At 37.6% G+C, this 21,566-nt stretch overlaps 1 protein-coding gene across 1 annotated transcript in view; it reads right to left on the bottom strand.

The window, feature by feature from the left end:
- Window positions 1-5,681: 5,681 nt before the first annotated feature.
- The window catches only part of KIAA0586 (KIAA0586 ortholog), a 47,742-nt gene continuing 31,857 nt past the window's right edge, over window positions 5,682-21,566 (bottom strand). The window contains exons 22-30 of the mRNA XM_009580694.1: window positions 20,815-20,974; window positions 19,999-20,224; window positions 19,210-19,457; window positions 18,645-18,721; window positions 16,178-16,312; window positions 14,362-14,542; window positions 11,104-11,243; window positions 6,278-6,365; window positions 5,682-5,767 (exon numbers count right to left, since the gene is read on the bottom strand). Coding sequence (XP_009578989.1) covers window positions 5,682-5,767; window positions 6,278-6,365; window positions 11,104-11,243; window positions 14,362-14,542; window positions 16,178-16,312; window positions 18,645-18,721; window positions 19,210-19,457; window positions 19,999-20,224; window positions 20,815-20,974 — 1,341 coding nt within the window. The remainder of the gene's footprint in view (window positions 5,768-6,277; window positions 6,366-11,103; window positions 11,244-14,361; window positions 14,543-16,177; window positions 16,313-18,644; window positions 18,722-19,209; window positions 19,458-19,998; window positions 20,225-20,814; window positions 20,975-21,566) is intronic.

Raw genomic sequence — 21,566 nt, 5'->3', positions numbered from 1 at the left:
AAATATGTGTAGATGTGGTGCTGAGGGACGTGGTTTGGTGGTGGACTGGGCAGTGTTAGGTTAACGGTTGGACTTGATGATCTTAAAGGTCTTTTCCAACCCAAATGATTCTTTGATTCTATGAAATCTTCATTGCAGGGATGAGGCAGTGGTGCCGCAGGTTAGCAGAACTGCCTGGCAGTCTGGACTGCTTTGGTTCCAGTAGGTAGTCACAAGTGTTTGAAAAGAAAACGCAATTATGAATCGAAATTTTTTAAAGAAATTCTAATAAACTTGGAAGTAAAATCCTTTACATTATTAAGACATACTTAAGAACAGAAGATCCTCAGAAGCCTCTAGTGTCTGTGTGATGTGATGCAGACAGCTAATGCTCAGCAGGCACCCATACTGGGTAGCACATGATATTTTGAGGCAAAAAGGACATACAAACTCCAGAAGGTACACTGTCTGCTTTATGCAGCAGTACCACGGGTTTTCAGCTTACCAGTATGAAAAAGGGACTGGTCCCTCATTATTTGCACATTTCATATGAATGAAATACCAGGCTTAATTTTGTCATTGCCCTGAACTTTAGTTTATGATATATAAAATGCACTTTGAGGGATGCCACAGGTCACTGGATTAGATCACCTGCAATCCTTTAAAATCTAGGCTTGAAGAGGGAATCAGATGAGATTTCTGGATATTTATCTTGCACCCCAGTAAATCTGAAAAAAGACAAGTAAAAATCCAAATATTTGACAGTCTCCATAGGAAGTAATCCTTTAAGTACTGATCATGTCAGTTTGAATAAGTTTTTCTTTCCCTTTTCGCAGAAAAAAACTGCTACTGTGTACAGACCAGAGGAGGGACTTGGTACAGGAATACACCCTGAACTTCAGCGAAGTAACTGTAATTTAAATGCAGAAATCAGATCAAAAGGGAGAAAGGAGCAACTGTAACTACTTTCACCTGCTTAAGCAATGAGCCTACAGATGCCAGTCTCACCTCCTTAACTTAAAACTTCTGAGCAGAAGCACTCCTTAAGCCCGCACTGGAAGGTTTCCTGATTTATGCTTTTTACTGTATCAAAAGTGCAAAATACCTCCCCTCCAAAGATTAACTATACCCACATGCAGCACGGAGCAGGAGTTGATTCTCATGAGGACTGTACAGGGGAAACTCGAAGGTATACAAAGCTGTGCAGATTTCGTGATGGGTGTAAAGCATCATCTGTACAGGCACCAAGGGAAGACGACACGGGGAAGTTTTCTGCCTTTGCGCATACCTCCCACAGCAAAAGCCTCAGCACAAGGTCAGAGAAATGCCTTGACAATGCTGCAGCAGTGAGAGAGCACTGTATCCCTCTGTGCCATTTAAGGAGGCATGCAGTAAGAGGAGAACTGACTCTCAACCTCTTAGAAGTTGAAGAAAATTGCCAAGTGAACAAAAACCTAATGCATGTAGATCCGTAAGAAAAGGTGATAACGTGGTGTGGAACTGGACACCAGAGGAAAATGACTTCTACCCGAGCATGCCAGTCAGTAGGAAATCCTAACTGCAAGGCAATATGAGCTGGCTTGATACAGTTTTCTTTAAGTATAAACTGGTTTTTTTTTGGTTTTTCATTTCTCTATCTGATTACTTGGATTTCAATTAACTTAGATGCCTCAAAAAATCAAATTACATTCTAGGAGTCTAAAAAACATACCAGGGAGATTTGTGCTTCACCTGCTGTAAGTTCCTGTTGTTCATGTCTTTTGCACAAGTAAGTGAGGGGAAGAAATGACAGGTCTAGGAGACTGGAGAATCACTTCCCAGAAACAGATCTTCTGGGAATGGGTGCAAGGATGTACACAGTCACATGAAACCCACAGCAGTTCTTGGTGCTTGGTTTCTCAGGACCCTAACTTGAAGCAGCAGAACACACCCACAGCAGAAGGACATCATTGTCTACAACAACAATTCTATACAAGACTTTGCCTTAAGCTATGAAAAATCAAACTTCTGTTTTAATATTTTGTCTGAAAAATAACTGAAGTAACTCAGTGGGGAAAGAAGCAACCATAGTTATAAATGGCACTTCTTAACAGTTAAATAATATTTACAAAAGCCAAGAAATTCAAAACTCCTGTTCCAAATGTTCTGTAACACAGCTAAATATTGACTTACAGCAATTTGAACTAGAAACTCTCAAGTGTGGCTACTGAGGATTTTATGCAGGGATAATATGCAAAATGCATTATTATTCAGATGCATGTTTTCTGATGCATGGGAGTAACTGCTGTGGTCACGTGCCGAAAAAGCAAACGAAAACTCTTTGAGAACTGATGTTCTAAACCACTTGGAGGACCTAAAAGCTAATGACTACTTACAGAAAAGACAGAGTTTCTGTGGGAAACGCAGCTTTGCATTTCATGACTTGCCCGAATGTAAAATATATTAACTGAATTATGTCAATGAGCCATCTGATAGCACAGGGAGGTAACTATATAGGAAAACCAGAATCAAAATAGACAGAAATAAGAGTTCTGAAGAAGTACTGAAAAACTTACATAAACCTCTAAGAGGACATTTGCTTGAAAAATGCCATAATTATAGCTAATTGATTTCATGACTTCAATTTCCAAGATCTTCTCTCAGAAATTAGTCAAAAGGAGCAATGTAGGCTATGCAAACTATTCCTACCTCTCAGTGGTACTGTCTACAGCGTGAAAGAATAGCTCCGTTTTGCTTCACTAGCTGCTATTTTCAGGGTGGTATGGACAGTCTTTAGCAAAAGCCTTTCGTGAAATTGAGTCCAAAAAAAGAAACAGCAGGATATTAAGGAGAAAGTAAACTTTCAGTAGAATAGTTGTTAAGAGTTTGACCAAAACAGTTCCAGTTCCAAGAAAAAAATAAAGACCTTTAGCCTTATCCTAATCTTCTTCCTTCCTTGAAACATCTGTTAGAGATTTGCCTCATGCCACAATAGTTTTAAGAAAAAATAACCCAAAACCTAACTGAGAGCAATGTCTGGCTGAAGAAGAGAGGCAAAGAAGTATTTAGTTATACCCATATTTTCAATACTACAGTTTTCAATACAGCATAATGTCAATGTTAACACAGAACTAGTCCATCTTCAATACCGAACAGGGACTCTGGAAGCTTTATTTTTTATACAGATTGTTTTAAGGGCTTCTTGCCCTCTTATTCATTTATTGCTCAGATCATCTCCTCCCACAAGCAATTGTGCAATCTCTCTGTGGCAACAAAGCCAATTGCTTAGTGTCCCAATATTACTTTCCCATGTGCTTATGGCTGCCTGAATATAATTCACTAGCTGGAGATAAAAAGGAATTACTATCATGAAGTTGTGCTCTCTAGGTCACATTTTGACAGTCTGTGCTGTAGAAAAATAATTAAGTGAAGATACATCTACCTCTTGGTTCTGAGCTGCTCATATTAAAGTTTAAAAATGCTCTGCAGTCAAGCATTGCCACCTGTTCTTTCATTTTAATTTAAAAATTCTGAATCATGTTAATGTAAGCCTGAAAATGCTTGTATTCTGGAAATATGTGCATTCACCAACCACAACAATTATTATCATATTAAATTTATGAAGATTTATGAAAGAATGGTACAAAGATTAAAGGGTATTATAAAGCCCAAAATATATATGCATGTATATTATATACTACAAATATATGTTTTCAAACCACTGACTCCGCTATGTCTAGAGAAGGCACACATTTCAATTAATAATACATTCAGGCTTTATTTTCAGTTGTAACTTTCAGGAGACATTACCCTTTCAGGCATGATATTGTAACAGTCCTACTGAACTTCAACTTTCATTAGAAGACATCAATCAACTTACTTTTCAGTAAAAACACATGTTCACTGTAGACCACAAAAATTTTTTAAACAACAAAAGAAAGCTCTATCACATATATACTTATGACCATAGACAAAAGATTAATCAAATCTTGTCATGTATTTATCAATTGAATAAAAAAAAGGTTTTTTTACATCCAACTCAGTCCAAAACAATTTCCCTTTTCTCCCAACATCCTGAATTCACACTTCATTTCAGGGCTCCAGATTTTCTAAGCTCTAATACCAATACAACCCCTTACTCTCTAAACTCTGAAAAAATACCTAAATAGTCCTGCCTCTGAAATGCTTCTCCATTTTCAGGCAAGTACTCATTGTCCCTTGCTATCTCGGTAAAGGCAACTGTTTGACATGAAGTTTTTATAAACAGGGTGCTTTGAACTTAAAGTAACAGATGTGCTTAATTTTAAAATGTTGTATTTCCTTAAACCCATGTATACTTATCATGTTGCAAGTTTTCATTTTTCTTTCAAATGGTTCTTATTAATTTTTACCCTCAACTTTTTGACTGATTAAGTTTGCTGTGGTGAAGCTTATAGAGACAAGACCTTCTGGTTAAAACTGACAGACAGTTGTTTCCATTTGCAAATCCTCTAGATTTTTATTGGCTCATTAAATATGTATACTTTGAATGAGATTTAAATTATCCTGGTATATAAATAATCTTTTTTTTTGTTCCTCTCAAAGAAAATTGACTACTGCCATCTCGTGGTCAAACATTTTCATCTGACACACAGTATTACAGTATTATGACCTTGTATTACAGTAGAGGTAAGGGGTTTTTTTAAAGATAAATATTCCAGAAAACAAGAGATTTAATAAAAAATATTCTACTCCATTTCCAGCCCTCTCTAACACCCTACTCAGTGTTACAGGCTGGAAGTGCTGTCGTTTTAACACTTTGAGACAAAGTTGAGGTGTAAAAGCATGAAGTACAGTGTTAGGAAGACTATCCCCCCTTTCCTCCTTCTCTCTGATGCTTAATAGCAAGTGTTGGGAAGAAGAAGAAACGGAAGATTCCTATAACCGCTATGAAGGAAAACTGCTTTTAAAGTTGGGAGCGGGTCAATCCCACAAGGCAGACCTGCCACATAATTTCCTTTTTAACGATTTAGAGGTCATGCTCAACTTACTGGAAATTCACTTTCCTTAGGCAATTTGGATTTTCTGAACACCAGAGGAAAAATACAGTTCTTCCTGTTAGAAAAAGTCATTGCAATATTTTCCACCAATGCTAATAATAATAATGGTAATAAATTAAGTCTTTATTTACCCACTTTAAAAATGTGTGTTGATAAATGTCCCTACAACAAAACATATACATGCACTACGGTGTGCCACTTCAGTTCTGTAAGCTTTTCCACTAATCGTCTATAGAAGCTAAGTTTTACATTATTCATAACTTTCTTCATATGTAAACCATGATTTTGAAGTTAGGTTCCAAGTCCCATGACCAATAACACTGGCCTAGGGCTTTTCTTACCACTTATAAATATTTGAAGCAAAATAATTCCATCAGAATTATAATTCGATTAGATGTTTTAAAAAAATTAAGTGGAAGAAGTTCAAAGAACTATTTTAAAAACGGCTTGAAGGAAGAATTTGTCTATAATAGGGTGGAGCACTTATAATTGCATATATTGTAGATATGCAGGTTTTTAGATTCCTGTTCTTAGCACGTAAGATTAAAACTGCTACATATCTCACTCTACCACCTCTAGAAACTTATTATCTGCTAAAACAATTACATATGGCAGTAATATGCACAGTTTATGTTATTACAACACTGGCTTGAACTACAATAAACAAAATATATTCTCCCCCTCTCATGCAACATCCTTAACGCTTTTAACAAACGCTGTTAAGTAATCTCCAAAAATAGCATGGTTATGCATAGATAATACGTAGCGTCCTTCACAAAAGAAAAGCACTATCTGTTACACACTAGCTTGAAGTCCATCTCAAACCAGGCCATTTTTTTTTCACATTTGCATGATCTTAACTTTGTATTATCTTTCAGTTCTCCTCTTGTACCCCTGCATTTTTTTATGCATATGAACCACTGCCATCTATCACAACATCATGAATATTTTGTTTGCTGAACAGCATTCTGTAAAGCAATTAAGATTCAGCTGACTACATAATATGTACATTGTAATGCTCTTGGCAAATAAAAATTTAAATAAATACTTAATTGCAAGGATTCTGACGACTTACATACAGATATATTTCCAATCCTTTCAGTGCAATATCGTAACTATGTACACAGATTTATACACACTATATTTGGAAATTTTGGGAATTTGGTAATGAAAACCAAATTTTTAAAAATCAGAACTTTAATATACATCAGTTTACAACAACATTTAAAAGTGATGTGCTTAACTGAAAGAACTATGTTTGCTTACTGATACTGATTTACCTTCTTGTTGCATCTCTTCAGACTTCCTTCTCACATGAATAACTCGGGGTCTCACAGTCTCAAATTGTGCAGCTCCTCGGCTTTCCTCCTATGTATCATACATTAAAATCATATTACAAATTATGACTTTTGATGTAAAAGCACAGTGAAATTATGTGGAGCTTCAAGAAACATCCAAAGAGTTTTTTAAAGACTCATTAAAGGATATGCATTTGTTCTCCTTCCTTTCGACTTCAAAAGAATTCAGATCTGAATTAGCCTATTGCAATGCTAGTTCCTCTAGACGAACATCCTGGGAGCAGTAGGTGGCAAAGTGCCATTTAGACCTGAAGACACAGGAAGGCCTCAGTTTCTACTCAAAGCATGTGGCGGAAAGAGCCTAAGATTTCTCTGGCTTTTTTCAATACCCAGGACTTCTCCCTAGGTATTACCACCCTGAGTAAAAAGAGGAAGTTGAAAGGGAAAAGAAAAATAAAAATTTCAGCACACAGGTTGGAAAACCCAGGCCAAGTATAAAATTTATTTCCTTGACCATGTTTTTAAAACCTTTTTCTGCTCTTGCTGAAATGCTCTCCAAGATCTAGGTCTGCAACAATGCCTATAGGAAAACAGTTTCTTAGAAGCAACAAACGCTCTGTGTGTTAAAATGGGAGACATCATATTTGTCAAGTACGCTTGTTATCTTATGTGTTAACTGGAACAGGAATTGTGGCCCAAGGACATTCCACTACATGTAGACAGGAAACATGAGAAGTGCAAAAGTCATGGAGTCCTAGAAGACTTAAGCATTCTCTAAGACAGACGAATTTGATTTCATCATTATTCTGTTGATTCCATAGGTGAATATAAGGTTTTTTTAACAAAGATTCTAAAAGAAGGAGGAACACAAGAAATATCATAAATGTTTGCATATCACACAGCATTTGGAGCCTAAAGACAGAATTGCTGTATGACTTCTGGGAAAACTATATGCCCTGAGAAGCAATGGCACAGGTATTCTCTTGAAGACATGATGACAAACTACCAATGGTATTTTGCTCCCCAAAAGCTAAAAAGGAAAAAAAGGAAAGTATGCGTCAGTTCTGTAAGAGAAACCCTCCACTACTGTAGAGGCCACAAGTGAAACAAAGAGCCAAAAATATAGACAAAAAGAAAATTGTTATGTCTGGCAAACAATGAGCATGGTGCCAACTACGCAATCAGGGCTTCCCATTTCTTTCGGCTAACAACTGCCTCCTACAATAACAGGAATCTCAATAGTAAACATACTGCTTCTCATGTACTTAACATGTACTGGCATCACTTAAGCCAGTGTTGCAAAAATCAGGAGGAGCAAAAAGATAAGCCATTCAGTCACTGTCTTTTCCTCAATGGCTGCATGGACTTGTTTACACTCCCCAGTAAACAAAGCGTAGAGGGGGCTACACCACTGGATAGCATGTCACCTCTAACAAGCACCAACACAACTTCACCAGCACAGTGATAAGCATAAGCTTACAAAAGTGAATATACATGCACCTGAGATAAAGCTAGCATCTCCACAAGGCACTATGTGCATGGAGAGACCAGTTAGGACACCTCTACACACCACGATGTTGACCAACTCTGTCCATCATTTAAAGCTGACAAGATAAGAAAGAGTTGAGATGATTTTCTGAAAGCAGGAAGGTCTCATGGAAATGTGATCGAAGGCCACCAATGTTAAAGAACATTAAATGTAAGCAGCGTAACAGTATACTCATGAGTCCATTTGAAGTGTTCTTTTATTTTGTTTTGGATTTTTAATACGACAAACCAAAAACCAGTTTAAACTGAACTGAGGTGCAAACAGAAGTTGAGAGATAACACATAGATTAATAACCTACAATTATGCATTCCTGAAGGTTAAAAAAACATGTCTTTTGAAATACTAAAAATGAAAGCTAATGAGAATACCAAAGTGACAATCCCACTTAAAAAATGTTGATTGTATAAAAACATTCTACTTATATAAGAACATTAGGAAAATATTTTGCAACTAACTGATTTTCTAAGATTTTAACAATGCATTTGAGACTTCAAATGATTTAGATTTACCATCTTTGAAATGTTTAGCCACACAAATATGACTTCAATGTTCATGTCCCTCCCAAGATCAAAATGATTCATCTAGAATAGGAAGAGCTCAGCTTCTGCCTAGTCATTCTCTTGCTTCTCAGAACTAAGAGCACAGGGGCAAAGCGGCCACAAATAACAGTCAATTCCTGTACCATTGCACAAGAATGGACAGAAGGGGTCAAACCAAGGATGCATTTAGCCTGGCATTCTGCCTAACAGTGGCTGAAAGCATATATAAATCTCAAAAAAATCCAATGCCAGAAATGGAGGAGCAGCCAAGAAATTTGGGTAGATAAGAAAATTCCTGTATGGCTTAAGCCATTTGCTTTGGAGTGAGTGACCATACAGACTTCACTTTTCATGACTAAAAGGCATTTGCTCCTGCCCTACATGAAAAGACAATGCTCTTTCTGTTGGTCAAAATCTGATCTACACACCGGTGCCAGGGAGCAAACAAGTGGTAAGTATATGGCAGCTCCACAGCACTGCCCACAACCTCCCTGAAATGAGGATCCTGTTCAGACAGATTATAGAAACCACCCAAGCTCTGCCATAACAAACCCTAACATCCAGGAGGATCGTTCCCAGTTAAATCAGGACAAAGCTCTACCAAACCCAAGGCCCAGCTGGACACCATCTGAAATACATTGTATTTTCTCAGGTTTCTCAGTAAACATCATGAAAAGCCTAGTTTTGCTGCTTGCTTCGTATGTAGCTGATACAGTTTCATTTCAATGAAGACAAACACTGCCTGAAGATGAAAAACAAGATGTGAAACAACTGATGTGAGAGTCAGTGACTAACTTGGGAGGAAATCTTTTAAGAAGTTTAAAGTGACTATCGCCTTAAACATTGCATAGAATGAATCATTTCTGAAAGCCTGAATATCTCTTGCTCTCTTAGCTGGTATTATGTTACCGGAAAATCTGTCTCCTACAGGCAGGTGACAAAGCAGATCCTGCTGTAGATCTGAATACAGATGCCATCCCTAATTGAAACTAGGGGAAAGGTTCATCATTGCTACATGGTAGATAGATGCTGTCAAAACAAGCTTTCAAATCATCTGGTACAGGGATTTTTTTTTTTTTCAGAGAAGGATGTACAGATCTAGTAGAGGATCTTATGGAGCATGGCTTTGGCACATCCTGGACAGATATTTACAAGGTACAAGGATATCACTTATAGGCATGGTCACGTCATAGAAAAGCAAAAAATTTAGCCCGTGAGAAACAGTGATTTAGAGCCTTATGTCGGGAACACCCATATACAGGAAGAGATCATTTTGTTTGGGGGGAAAAAACCAAACCAAACAAAACCACACACATAAAGTTTGGGGGTTTGTTGGTTTGGTTTGGAGGGAGGGTGAGTTTTATATGTCAGCAGGCAAAAAAACCCACACTAAGTGTTCAGATGCAAGAAAAAGTTTCTAAAGATAACATAATATGTAACTATCTGTGTATTTTCTATGAAAGACACTATGTCAGATCACCTTACATTTCTTGCATAGGTAAGACTATGTACATGGGTAATCTTACACATGGTACATTATCATTTGTTTGTACCCAGGCAAACAAAAATCAATCCTAATCCCATCAGCTAATTCTCCAGAGCATGAGATGCAGGTATCACCGGGTTCTTTATCACAGCTAATGGTGCTAAAAGAAGGAAACATATTTTACCCTCTCTGCCCCTTTTACTTTTGGCTGGTGAAACGATAACAAGGATATGAGATTCACCCCAACAGACACAGCGGTTTAGCAGAATCCAGTCTTGCCTGTGAACAATCATTCCAAGAAATAATATGTTCCGGTGATCTCAAAGTGAAAAAGGTGTAACATTTGAAATCCTCTTTGAAGATGCAACACATCGCATTAAGAACTGTTCAGACACCAATGGCATGATACACATCAAGGCTCAAAAACATAAAACCAAAGACAGGTCAATGTAAGATACTTCACGTTATTTTTAATATAGAACATCAGGGAAGGACAGAATGTATCCAGGAACATAGCAACCATGGCAAGTATATTATTACTTTCAAACACACTGTGAAGCTTAACATATTAAAGAGCAATCTGCCACCTCATTTTTAGCTTTTGCCACTCGCTATTTGAATTTATCTTCAGTTAGTGAGTAAATCATCATCTCTAGGTAACAGCACATACTAATAAAGTAGCAATGGATTAACTCTATAGGTTTCAAGCAGAGATCAATAGGATCTTCCTCTACCTTCAAGTGTTCTGTGGTACATCAACCTTACCGCCTTTCCAATCCTGCCCCTATAAGGACAACTGAAGCTCCTGAAATGCTGAATCAGTGAGTTACAATTGGTGAGGCCAAACCTCTGTTGTTGCTTCCTCTCCCATATATCCATCATGTTATTCTTCTGTATTTGAAGCACTGTGCCCCTAAAATATTGGAAGGCCCCCTCTGAGCTGAGTATGTATAGTATTGGACCCTGTGACACCAGTGAAGTTGAGAGGAAGTGCAGAAAAGGTAGAAGAGAAGGTCTGAGCCTAACAGAAAGCATATTGCAAGGATTCCGTAACAGTAAACACAATCATTTTTATTACACACGTGTATTTTTTACTTCAGTTTCTCAGCTGAACGTGTCACTTTAAATGCACCAGTTCTGTGATGTCAGTGACCACAGCGAAACAGGAAAATTTATTTTCCTAGTTTCAGTTTGCACTTTCTGACTAGTCATAGAAAAGATCCTTTGAGTTTACCTGGGACAGATCCTCTGAGAGAGATGTCACTCTGCAGCTTGGTTGGGCTGCTTGCAGAACAGGATTTGAAACTGGTTGCAATTCCAGTTCAGCCATAAGCATTGGACCACGACTTGTATCTACATCTCCAAGAATTTCTGCTGAGAGAGAAAAATAAAGAGAAAAAAATTCCTTGATGAGCTGGAGCAATAATCTCCTGGTCAACTCATGTGGCAGGATGTGGAGCCTTTCAAGATTCAACAATGGCACATGCAATGTTAAAGAGAATTATTTCCTCCTTACATGGCTCACTGTATATCCCTTAAATTGTTCTGGTGGGGAAAAAAGAAATAAGAAATACATGTCTGTGGAAATTGAAAAAAATAAATCAGTTTTATCATCTGTAGATTTCTAACATGGTAAGCATTTATGATAGCTTCAAAGCTGTATAGTTCATCATACCATTATATGCTTAATGAGTTTTATCAGACGTAATGGAAAGAGATTGGAAAGGCTTTTTCATCAAAATGTTTCACTGTTGTGTGAATGAAAAGAAAGCTGTATATAGCCTTTTTTAAAGGGATAATTTGCTATATAATCCAGCATTTATCGTGCTTTTGCAGCCTGCAAGTGTGTAAAGCATCTTTATGAAAAATGTACTGACAGCTCATGAACTAACTTTAGCCTTCTGCTACCATACAGAGCCAAAGAATGAATTTTAAGCCTAATTAACTACAATTATTGCTTAATTAACTGTAATTATCATTCACTTTAAGACTACATGTGCCACATTTCATTTGCATGTTGGTTTTTATATCCATGACTTTAAGCACTGAAAACAAGGATTTATAAATGAAAGACTGATCATCAAGGTGCTGTTATATACCTACATAAGCAATACCTTCTCCATCCTACAAACACATCATGTTTCCATAATACAAATAAAAACTGGTGACAAAACTGAAGATACCCGTAGACACACAATCCCCAGAATTCTTACAGATATATCTGTGAGTGACTCATTCTGACAGAGAAACTGAGTATCCACTGCAAGGTTATATGGACAGAGATATACACCCTGAAATACATCAACTTTTACACCCCTTAGTGTAACAATTATTTAATTGTACCCCTAAAAATAATTCTGAAATAAAATGATGGACCTGCATTGTAATTGTTGTGGCTGTCAGGAAATAGCACTTCGTCCTGACTTGCAATAGACTGAAGGACATGCAATCTCACATACCAGTGGAGGGATACAAAAGATTTGGAAGAAAAATGGAAACAATCACAGATCATTCCTTCCCTCCTTCCACCTCCCCCCAAGAACAGATTGCTTGCTATTCAGCGTTGACTTCGCTATCAAAAGAACTTGGAAAAAAGATTTTGTGTTCCTCCCTGATATGAATACACTCTTGAAAGTAGATCCTAGCTGTTATATAATGTTGCTTCCTTAGCAATGTCAATGAATACCGTGCCGTGTGTTCAGAGGTGGGGAAGGAGGGAAACTAAATTAAAAATCATCAGAATGCAACAAAACTCAGTCTGGGATTATTACAGATTATGTAAAAGCACAGGGCATTCCCCTTCGGTAGTATGTTCAGGTCCCTTGCCTCCTCTAAGAAAATACTACAACAGAAACAATACTACAAGATTTAGAGAGATGAATATAAAAATTTACTAGAGAAACACACTGCTTCTAGATTACCATCACATGCAGAAGCTGGTTTTGAAAAGTGTTAGATATTTACAGGACAGACAAAGGGCATCCTAAATGAAATTAAATAGATTTTAAAAATATATAGAGAGGAGATACAAACATGTTATGCCAGATACAGCTATGGACTATCTGGGTAAGAAAGAAATATCACTAGTAGACAGGTCCTCCCATTAACTTGCATCTTCTAACTCTCTATATGGTCCTGAGCACTATCAGAGACTTAAAGCAGATTGATCTAGATCACTAATTTATTCCCACATCACAGTGTTCTTAATGCTGACTGTACTCTAACAACACAGTGTTAAACAGGTGACTTGGAGAAAGGGATAACAGCATTACCTAGTCCTTTGCCAGGAAGCCTAATGTAACAAACCTCCAAACAACATTCAACAAACTACTTCCAAGTAAAAGTTTGATAATATATAATGTACCAAAATGTATTTTCAAGGCTGACACTGGTGTAGCTGGTCCAAAACATTAGGTAACAACTAACTTAAAAAGCTTACTCTCTGTATAACCAGTTCAAATGTGAATCAGTTCAAAATTAACAAATACTCTTATTTCTCTGAGATAATTTTTGCCACATGTTGAACACATTCAGTTTCAATCCACTTCCTACTGGTCAAGAGCTGATAATGTGAGATATGCTTCTCTTGTCAAATTCAAAAATGTGAAAATTCAAAGGACAGGAAAAACAGCTGTTTGATCACTTTAGTTTACACAACTTTTGATGAATCAGTGCAACCACATTAGTGTTGTAACAGCTTAATAATTATTTCAGTTCAGTGTACTCATATTTAAAACTACACTCAACAAAAGTAAGAGTTTCTACAAGCTTGCAGCAGTTTAATTAAGCAAGTACAGAAGTACATTTTCAGATAACAATAGAGAAACTGGGATAAAAAGATAAGGAAGAGGAAGGATGGGCCAGTGGTTACAGCACTAGTTTCAACTGAAAAGAAAGAAATTAATTACCCTGCCTTACCACAGCAACATATTCCTGCACTACTTTGTACAAGCCATTATGTGTGCGCCTCAGCTACCCATTTGGGAAAAAAAGAATTTCCATATTGTTACAGGAATATATGAAGCTAAAATATATTACCAATTATGAGACACTGCAGTATCACCTTGACGGAGTGATAAAAACAATGAGGAGTGCTGTGTAAGGGGACAGAGAGAAGTAGCTTGAACTGCTGGTGTTAATACCTGTCCTGTGGAAACTGACTTCAAGAATGGTCAAACTAAGTGTTTTTGAGAACTGAATTTGACTTAAAAGAATAAAATACGTACTTTACAACCAACTTTTCTACAGGCAAGTGGGTACTTGGCACGATTTTTGTTCAAATTGTAGAATATTACAAAGAAAAGTGAAGACATAGCTTGAATTAAATCCAGTTCTCAGAATAGGAATGCTAATCATTTCATTGCAGCAATTGCCTGTAAATTTTTAATACTGGATTTTCAACATACTGTCTGAAATTATTTTAGATACTGTTACAGAAAAAACTCAGAATTCACATAAATATCACAGAGAAGAAGTAACAGTCTAATTGTACCTCCAATTTGGGCAAGTTGCCCTGGCGACGGAGAACGGAAACCCTGGTGTGATCCGTTCTCAGAAATCCGAGCAGTTGGATGGTCCATATAAACTGAATGTCCCATTAAGATTCTCTCTGCTGCTCTGGTCAGCCTCGGTCTTTGACCTTCACTGAGCTCCCCAACACTATCATCGGAATCCTACATAGAACAGCAACATTAGAAGAGCAAAAAACCCCAATGTATTTCTTCCAAAACCAGGCATTTTTATCTAATTACATTAACCCTTACAGCATACATAAACTTAAGTCTATACTATTAGCATTGAATAAATAAAACTGAAACTGAAGAGGTATCATCTAACTGGATTTGAAAGCAAGACCTACATTTATCAGTACTGGACAGAAAAGAATTACTTACAGCCAAAGAACATCACTTATTTTGTTAGTGGTATCCCAACATGATCAGAACCTAAGTTATATTTTTAGCACATGAAGTCTTTAATGTTACACATATGGCCATTGTTGACTGCCTGACCTTGTAACATTGGAAGCATCTAAAAGCTATTGACTCTCTGTTGTATAGCATGTCAGATAAAAAGTTCAATTTTTAAATAGGTTTGGATGGCACTCTGTGGTTCTCTGGATTCTGACTTTCAAAGCTGCAGAGAAAAAAACAACTCGCTTCTATGCAGGAGAACAGGTTGAATACACATGCGCACATGTGCACAGTGTCATACTAAGGCAATACTAGTAACATCTAGGAGAATATTCTTTCCCTTATAAATGAGAAGGTATGCTGGCACACACCTTGCCAGAATCTGGGCGGGGGGGGAGGGGAAAGTTTCTTAGTGTCTTGTATGGACAGACTGAGCAGTCCGTGACTATGGGAAAGGAAAAAAGCAAATTAGAGATGCATTTGTAATTGGCAGTGCTGATGAGAAAATGTCACTACAATTACAGTCAGACTCAGAGCTGACACTGTAGAAAGCTTTTCACTAAGTCCATCCACCTGAGCTCATTAAGTAAAATAAAGACAGACAAAGGAACAGTTAAGGAGGTGAGTGAAGTTAGTAATTATTTAGACTAAACTGACCAAGACAGAAGGAAGAAACTGCATATGCATCAATAAAATCACAAAAAGCAAGACCTGCTGTAAATAAAGGTGTTCATGAACCATATTGCAGTATTCACAGTTCACTTTCTTTAAACATTCCTCCAGCTATGTCAGTTAGAAGAGATGCCCAGTCCAAACACCTATTTTCTACATAGAAAATACTTAGATGTGTGACAAAAAACTACTCTTGTCCTTTGTGATGCAGATAGTTATATTTTTCTGTTAGTCTGCTTTTTCTGCCAACGGAATACAAGTATCTTGAGGTTTTGTTCCAAGATCAGTATCAACAGCATGTGCAAAAGTGCATGTAAACATTTGCTGAGTTATTCTTCGTATCTCCCTAAAACACTTATATGGCTGTTAAGTGCAGTGAACTTGTACTGCTAAACATACCACCTATATTGCTGAAGTGACAGAAAACTTCCCTGGTGTTTAAAATGACAGGACAAATCTGGTACACTGGAACAGTCACATACACACCTTGAAAAGTAGGTACGTGTGATACTACGTACAGCTAACTTGTTTATAACAACACTTAACCTTCAGTGTTTTTAAAAAGTTTTACACGAGAACATAGCCAACAGAAGTGGGATCACTTCCAGCAGGGAATGAAGTGTATGAACCAACAGGAAGGATAAGCTTGAAATATCTTATCTACTTTTGAGTAAAAAAGTATCACTTCAAAAGTACTGTACTGGAAGGAAAAGGACTGTAAGTTACCTCCAAATGGTACATTCCTTCTTGTGCAGCAACAGGTCCTTGATTTAACTTGGCTAAAAGAGTCAGGACAGGATCCCTGTGATAGCCTTTATCCGGTCTTCTCACCACTTGCCCTTCACTGGGAGGATCATAATCCTAAAACAAAGAAACAAAACCCACATGATCCAAAACTGTTTTTTGTAGGAACTTGAATAATTTTTACTTTAGTTCACAATTAACCTTTTTTCTTTTATAGTAAGTTGTTACAGTTTCCACACTGAGAACTTGTGTCATGAAAATCTAGGGACTTAAAAATAAGCAAACTGACGACACACTGCCTTCTCCTTTTACCCACAGACATGCACAGTCTTTATTTGATACTTAAGACTGCAACACTTAGAGAAGAACAAGGTCCTTTAGGTCTCCAAAGTTCAAGGAAACAGTTAAATCCTCACACATACTGGTTGCTAGCAATGATCTGGCTGCAGAGCTGCTCTCACCAGCAAAGATTTAGCCTCCTCAACCAGAGAGCCTAGTTTGAGGATGGAGAACTATTGGAAGGAGTTACAATCCAGCTGAAATAAGAGAGGGAAGAACATCTTAGCAAGCAAGCTTTCTAACCTGATAAAGAGAACTTTAATTTAGGTTCACCTGATAACAGAGTCTTAATCCCAGAGTTTAAGAGAGGAAGTGTGGCAGACAGAGGAGGCATCTAAAGAGAAGCCCACAAAACGAACTTCTACAATCTTGATCAAGAGGGCGGGCATTCTCCTCAGGTGTCTATACACTCACATGGCAAAGTCTAGACAACAGATGGAAAGATCTGCAAGTTCAGGGCACAGTCTCACAACTATGACAGTTTGGCTCTGTGTTCCTTACTTCTTTCCACCAGGTATTTATAGACATTGGTAAGATCCCCCCAGACCTTTCTCTTCTCCAGGCTAAACAATCCAAGCTCTCTCAGCATGACACCAATCCCTTAATCATTTTTCTAGTCCTTTGCTGGACTCACTCCACTAAATCCTTATCTTTCTTGTACTGGAGAGCCCATAACTGGACACAAGACTCACCAGTACTGATTAAAGGGGAAGGACCACCTCCCTTGACCTGCTGGCAATGCTCTTCCCAGTGCAGCAAAGGATGACGGTGGCCTTCTTTGCCACAAGGGCATATTGCTGGTCCATGTTCAACTTGTCCACCAGGATGCCCAGGTTGTTTTCTGCAATGCTGCTTTCCAACTGGTCAGCCCCGAGCATGTACTGGTGCATGGAGTTGCTCCTCCTTGGGTGCAGGACATGGCATTTCCCCTTGTTGAACTTAATGAGATTCCTGTCAGCCCATTTCTCCAGGTCCCTCTGAATGGTGGCACAACCCTCTGGTGTATCAACCAGTTTTGTATCATCTACAAACTTGCTGATAATGCAGTCTGTCCCATCATCTAGGTCATTACTGAATATGTTAAACAGCACTGGCGCTAGTATTGACCCATGACATACACCACTAGCGACTGGTCTCCAGCTGGACTTTGTGCCACCGACCACAATCCTTTCAGCCAGTTTTCAATCCCAGGTCAAATAATTCCTTGAATTCACAGACCTCCATGTGCCTACAGATGGTCTGAGTCAGGATGAGAGGGGAAAGAAACACTGGGGATGTTGTGGGCACAGTCTGCTTCAGAGCACCTGACCCACAGAAAGTAAGAGGAGGCTTTCTACAAAACATTAACAGGGGTCTGATGATTGCAGGTCTTCATCCTCATGGCAGATTTCAACTATCTATACATCTTCCAGAAGAGTCATACAGCATTGTGGAGGTAGTCCAAGAAGATTTTAGAAATCCCTCTGGAGGTCCCTTCCAACCAATACTATTACAATTCAACTATCTTTTTTTTTATTCTTCATAAAGAAAACAGTTTGGTTTAAGCATAGTATTACTCTACCTGATACTATCATTTATATGACAGCTATGTCCTACCAAGAGGCATTACACAAAGTCAGAGAGGGAAAGTCCAGGCATTTGAGGAAAACTGTTAAAAGAGAAAGAGAATGGAGAATACCTTGACTTGGGAGGTTTCCAGGACAACGGACTAAAGTAGACTTCAGATAAAAAACTATACTGAAGTTTTAAGCAACTTTAACTAACTCCAGCCTCAGCTAACCTACTTTAATAATTTAAGCACACAAGCAATTAAAAGATGGCTCAAAGCTGAAACAGCTCAGAGCATAACAATGTTCTATTCTGTTTAAGATGTCTTAAAACTAAAAACAATAAAAGATGAAAATGCGTATTAGCTATCTCTCACCTACAGAAGTATATAAATCATTCAACTTTTTTTTTTAATACAAATTAGTTTGTATAATGTGGTTTTTTTCTTTGGAGCTCTGAAAATCTAACATTCTTTGTAAGCGTACAGTTTAAAAGCGTAAATTTGAAAAATTTATAAGTGAAAATGCTTAAAGCACATCCAATTTATCCAACATTTCCTCACCATTTCATTGGCGTCTCGTAAAGTACTCGTTAAGCTCTCAGAGAGGTTTGGAAGAGACAGTCCTCCTTCTGCTAATGCTGAAAAATATTTTAAGTTACAAATACTGAAACCCATGCAAGTTATATGAAAGAAAGCCAAGGCCACATTCTTTAATAATTGTAACACAGTGCTTTAGTAAAGTTGGAAATTCCTGCTACCGGATGTGTATTATAAAGACATATTTTCAGCTTCCAAGAAAATCGCTCTTATACTTTGCTTTCAATAAAAACTTAGTACTTTGTACCACATGGTACGTGTGCAAGACAGTCCCAATGATATTAGGACAAAAGAGCAGATTTAATCTTTTTCCATTAGTAAGCAGAAGCATTTTGTTCAGAAACAAGAAAAAGAACAATGAGGTCTCTTAAATCCAAAACCATGAACTGAAAGTTAGAGACCAGGTTAATGCTTGCAGTTCTATCAGAAAATGCATGAAATGTAACTTCAGTCGACTGGAAGAATATTTTACAAAGAAAAAAAAAATTAATCCAAATTCTAATTTCCACAAATTTGTCTAGTTAGTTACCTCTTGCAGCCAGCATCTGTCCATAGCTGAAGAGTACCTCCCCTTCTGAGATGGGTCTGTCTGCAGTTTCTGTTTCTGTTTCTGTGAGGGTAAGGCTGCTTTCCTGCGTGGACTGCCCAGAACTGACTGTAGACACAGGGGAGGGAACCTGTGGATTGCAAGGAAGCGATTCGAAGGGCCTCGCTGACGGCTGCTGAGATGGTAAAATCAAGGCCTCTGGTTCCTCATCATTAGCCACTGACATCTCACTAAAATGTAAGAATATGCATTGTGAATACAACAAAATGCATTGAACAATATAGGCTGAAGTCTTAAATCAATACTGAAAAGAAATTAATTTGCAAATATTTTTTCAAATGAAAGAGCACACCATTTTACAAAATAGTCCAAGAATCAACATGGTTAAATAACATTACTAATGAATTTCTGGTTATAACTAAAAATTACCATCTGTATTCCCACTGAGCTAATAGAAAAAATAAAATGCTAATAATACAGTATTTCATTGTCGCTAGCTTTATTATTGGCAGGTGTAACAATACCAGTTTACTAACTACAGTGTTCAACAGGACAATGAATAAGGACCAACACATTCTGAAAAAGGTCCTGATTTCACATTTTTCTCCAAAATATAAGTCAAGCAATTAAAAAAAAGAATCCTGGCTTATCTCAATGCCTCCTGATATATACATTAATAATTTCTCTACTGACTTTTTGAGGATATATGTAGAAATAATATATTCTTTTTTTTTTAAGAAATGAGAAAACCATGCAGCCTGTTCAACTCACACAGCCTTGGGAGGGAATGGTTCTTCAGTTAAAGGACTGGGTTTCTCTTCTTCCAGAGGAAGTTCTGCATCATCCCATGGGTTTGGAGGCTTTGGACTTTCCATTTTTGCAGCTTCGGAGACACCTTCTGAGGCAGGAGGGCTTGGTGTGGCTGTTCTAGGAGGCGTATTGACAGGGGTAACCACAGGTGTGCCAACACGACTAGTGGCAGCTGGAATCTCAACTCCTGCGTGTGTGAAGCCAAATTTCAGATCAGAAAGGAAAGCAGGAAGTAAATCTCAGACAGAGAGTTAGTCAGTTCCACTAAGCCCTTGTAATGTTTGTTACACCTTTTGATAGTTATGGAGACAAGACTAGATTAAGACTAGTTTCTTTTAAGTATAGTGTTGGCATCTGAAGGAGTTGGAATAAAACCTCAATTGCTTATTTCCTTTAATAAGGGAGACTGCTTTGCATTTTAAAAACTAAGGTGCTTTACTTGGAGAGTGTGAATTTGGCTTAATTAACATTATAAACACAGGAAGGTGCAAAAGAGCTATTTTTCTGAGGTAAAAAAGTGGGGGGGGTTGGGAGGGGTAGAAATCACACAGATCATAAAAACGTGCATTAAGTTTGAAAATAGAACTGTTACGAAAGAGAAGATGTTTGCTTTTTATATGAATTAGCCCGTAATTTTTGTACTACATGAGTTCCCACTTGAATTATAGCCTCAAGAATATTTATCCTGAGAGATAACGTGTCTTTGAAGAAGAAAATTAAAGGCAGTAGATTAAAGCATATTTGCTACTTCTAAACTTCAATTATTATTTTCACTACCTGTTTCTTTAATTTTTTCATGTTCACGAACATCCCCACTCATTTCTGTAAGAGACAGAGAAGACTCTGGAGTTTTGACTGGAGGCAATTCTTTTTCTGAAGGTGGTGTTTGTGGTGGTGTGGCCTGGGGTGTTGGCAATGGAGTAGGCACGAGAGACTCCTGAGGGAAAAAAAATTGTAACCACAGTTATTATCTCAATGCAAAATTCCTATCTTCCAAGTATCCCCAGAGTTAGCTGAGGAAGAGAGAGAAAGGCAGGTTATCACAAAACAGTAACAGTTGTTGCTTAGATACATGCTTCATGGATCTAACGCCTCCATCTAAATGTAAAGTTGCACCAGGCTAAATAGTATGCCTGGACAAAATGAATTAAAAACCAGTAAATTATGCATTAGAATGATTACATTTGGAAATCATTATGTATAGAATAGACTAGTCTATTTCAGTTGGAAGGGACCTACAATGATCACCTAGTCCAACTGCCTGACCAATTCAGGACTGACCAAAAGTTAAAGCATGTTGTTAAGGGCATTGTCCAAATGCCTCTTAAACACTGACAGGCATGGGACATCAACCACCTCTCTAGGAAGCCTGTTCCAGTCTTTGACCACCCTCTTGGTAAAGAAATGCTTCCTAATGCCCAGTCTAAATATGAATTAAATGATTATATGAATTTTAATAAAGCATTTAATACAATGTTAAGCAAGAAAATAGTTCGTGACATGGATAAAATTGAGTCAGTATGATAATT

This window comes from Fulmarus glacialis, unplaced genomic scaffold (genome assembly GCF_000690835.1).
Source record: "Fulmarus glacialis isolate BGI_N327 unplaced genomic scaffold, ASM69083v1 scaffold18176, whole genome shotgun sequence".
Lineage (NCBI taxonomy): Eukaryota > Metazoa > Chordata > Aves > Procellariiformes > Procellariidae > Fulmarus > Fulmarus glacialis.
The sequence above is the reverse complement of the archived record's forward strand: the minus strand, read 5'-3'. Positions and strand labels throughout refer to the sequence as shown.